The sequence below is a fragment of the Protobothrops mucrosquamatus genome, unplaced genomic scaffold (genome assembly GCF_001527695.2).
Source record: "Protobothrops mucrosquamatus isolate PMUCROS unplaced genomic scaffold, P.Mucros_1.0 scaffold1514, whole genome shotgun sequence".
Lineage (NCBI taxonomy): Eukaryota > Metazoa > Chordata > Lepidosauria > Squamata > Viperidae > Protobothrops > Protobothrops mucrosquamatus.
This window is the reverse complement of record NW_015387686.1, coordinates 180,660-183,572: the sequence shown is the minus strand read 5'-3', so window position 1 is coordinate 183,572 and position 2,913 is coordinate 180,660. Positions and strand designations below refer to the sequence as shown.

Genomic DNA, 2,913 nt, shown 5'->3' with positions numbered 1-2,913 from the left:
TATATATATATATATATATATATATATATATATATATATATATATATATATATATATATATATATATATATATATATATATATATATATATATATATACACCCACACACCCACACACACACACATAGATACATACATATAGGTGCATGCATATATAAACAAACAAACACAAATTTTTACCTTTCTCCCATTTTTTTCAGATGCCACCATCATCAACACTTCTTGATGTAAAACATAAGTTTCACAAAATATGTAAGCATCTAATTTTTTATTTAGTCATTAAATGTAAAGACCTTACTTAAATTTAAATTAAATTACTATCTTACTATTTATTTGGACCAAATTCATCAGAGGGTTAGAGCAACTATATAGGTAGACTATTTGCAGACTGAGCATGCTTCAGAGAGTGCTAGTGTAAAGATATTGGATTATATTATTTACTTTTGGTGGTGGTGGTGGAATTTGCACACTTTTAATTATATTGGTAAAGATGAGTTAATCAGCAGTGTTGAAAATAAACTATGTACAACTGCTCTTCCAATATTGTGGATAATATAACGCTTGAATTCTAAAAGCACTTACCTCTCCAAATATGATTTGTAGTTGGATATATTCCTGTTGATAAGAAACAGCTCCTTCCAAAGTAATGTTGCAGTATGGAGAACTCTTTGTTTGCCCATTATCTTTCATTCTTTCATACTTATCTACTTCTATTTCTTCTTCCCTCCTTTTCTATCTCATTCCTGATTAAATTGTTCACATTCTATGTCCATGATCATTCTCTTTCTGCTTAGATTGCTGAGGCTACAACTTTGGAAATTATGATTATTGGCAGAGACTGAAGAATCCAATGACATGTGATTGCAGAGTTAAAATGCTTAGCCCCTCCCTTCACTAACACTTCATGCATGTTATTAGTGCAGCATGTCTCTGTTACCTGAGATGAAGCTCTTATCAGGGGTAGAAAGAGCAAGAGCCGAATTAAAATGCATTTTTTTCATAAAACATAAATTTTATTTTTAATATTCTCTGAACTGATATATGGACAGGCTCATTACTTGATCTATACGTTTGCCACCATATTGTGATATGCTGATAATCTTCCTTTTTTAAAAAAGGATATTGTAGAACAGAAGACCCCAATCTTTTGGGCATCGGGGACTGGTTATGTGGAGAGAGTTTTTTCCATGGACCGGAGGGAGCGTGGCTTTGTGTGCTGCCTGCATCTTGTGGATGGGGCTTTCCTTGTTTGTGCGGACCGGTTGCTGGCATGCCACGGCCCGCTACTGGTCCACAGACTGAAGGTTGGGTACCTCTGTTGTAGAAGGTATAATTCAATGTATAGTTCCAAGAGATTTGCTGCCTAGATTAACCATAAACTGATGCTTGCAGCTTTACTCAGTTCTCAGTTTTATTCATCCTTTCTGGGATCTGCCCTGAAATTTTGTTTTGTTTTTTTGCATAAGCATTAGGACAGATACGACATTTTTGTCAACTAATTAAAAATTAGTTGATTAACAGTCTTTCCTTAGACCAGTGTTTTCAAATTTGGCACTGGCTACCTAGGGAATTCTGGAAATTGAAAGCTACATATCTTAAGTTTGTCAAATTTGAGAAATGCTGCCTTAGACAAATGAGCTGAATAATTTCCCAGTTTGCTTTAAATGCAGTTGTGTAATTTGTTTGTGAGATTGTTTCAGAAAAGGCAATTTTGGATCGCACAGAGTTCAGAGTCCAGGCCGTCCAACTCCCAAAGCCCTATCTTTAATCACTGACAGTTCCAGAGGAAGATCTTATGTTGGGAAGGGCCTCTTCCTAAAAACTATTGCCACCAAGAAGAATTGCAACTAGACTAGATCTCATCTAGCATGTCAAATTACCATATTTCACCTGCTTGGAATTAATGACAAAATTTCAGGTTTTTTTTTATAGAGAAAGAAACGCATTCATTCTTCATAGGAAATATGTTTCTTAAGATGTTTTCTTATTCCATGCTATAACAATGGATTCAAATTCAGCATAAAAAGACTTGTGCTTTAATTCTTAGTCCTTAGTTGAAATGAGCACCAGCTTTAATTATTAACCCACCAATTAGGATTAAAAGCATTAATGTATTTAACCTTAATAAAAAGAATCCCAATGATAGGGATTCACATTCAATGCTATAGTGGATAAGTTGCAATAGCTTATAAAAGCCAAGCTAGACAAACCTATTACATGTTAATGCAAAGTGTAAAGCCTGCCAATAAATCATTTGTTAATGATGAATCACCAAATTATTTCCCTATGCTTTAATATATGAATTTAGTGATATCTTTGTATTAATATTTTTTTTAATAATTTTTATTGATTTTTATAATTAAACAACAAAAATTATGATGCATTTACGTACATAAACAAAAAAGAAAAAATAATCCAAATCAATACATTTTCAGAGATGCTCGGCAGTTCCTGCCATACCTCCACCCTCATCCACTTTCCTTTCCTTCCTCCCTCTGACCCCCAACCTCTCCACCTTCCTACTTACCACTACCTACATCCCTTCTCCTTTCTTACCACCTCCTCGAGTGCAATTTGGGATACCAGCCGAGCATCTCCTCTTATCAATACAATAAGTATTTATCTATAAAATGTAAATACATCAATTTTTATAATTCCCCTAATCCCCTACCCCCCTGAACTTCCTGGAACCCAATACAGGACTAACACTCATCCCGAGGACTTCCGGTGGCAGGCGCCTTCGCTGGACGCAGCTGTTTGCTGCTCCCGCCTGTTTCTGCGTAAAAGCCGTTTTGACAGCCTGCATCAGCTGTCAAACGGCTTGATACCTTTCCCCTGGGCATAGGGGGAAAGGTGAGCTGCCCGAGGTAGGAGTTGAGTTCCCGAGTCGTCCCTTGTGGACGATGTAGGTGAG

At 35.8% G+C, this 2,913-nt stretch overlaps 1 protein-coding gene across 1 annotated transcript in view; it reads left to right on the top strand.

The window, feature by feature from the left end:
- Positions 1-2,913, top strand: part of TECRL (trans-2,3-enoyl-CoA reductase like) — a 43,157-nt gene that overhangs the window by 7,188 nt on the left and 33,056 nt on the right. Inside the window, exon 2 of the mRNA XM_015822267.1 lies at positions 200-251. Within this exon, the coding sequence (XP_015677753.1) occupies positions 200-251 (52 nt within the window). The remainder of the gene's footprint in view (positions 1-199; positions 252-2,913) is intronic.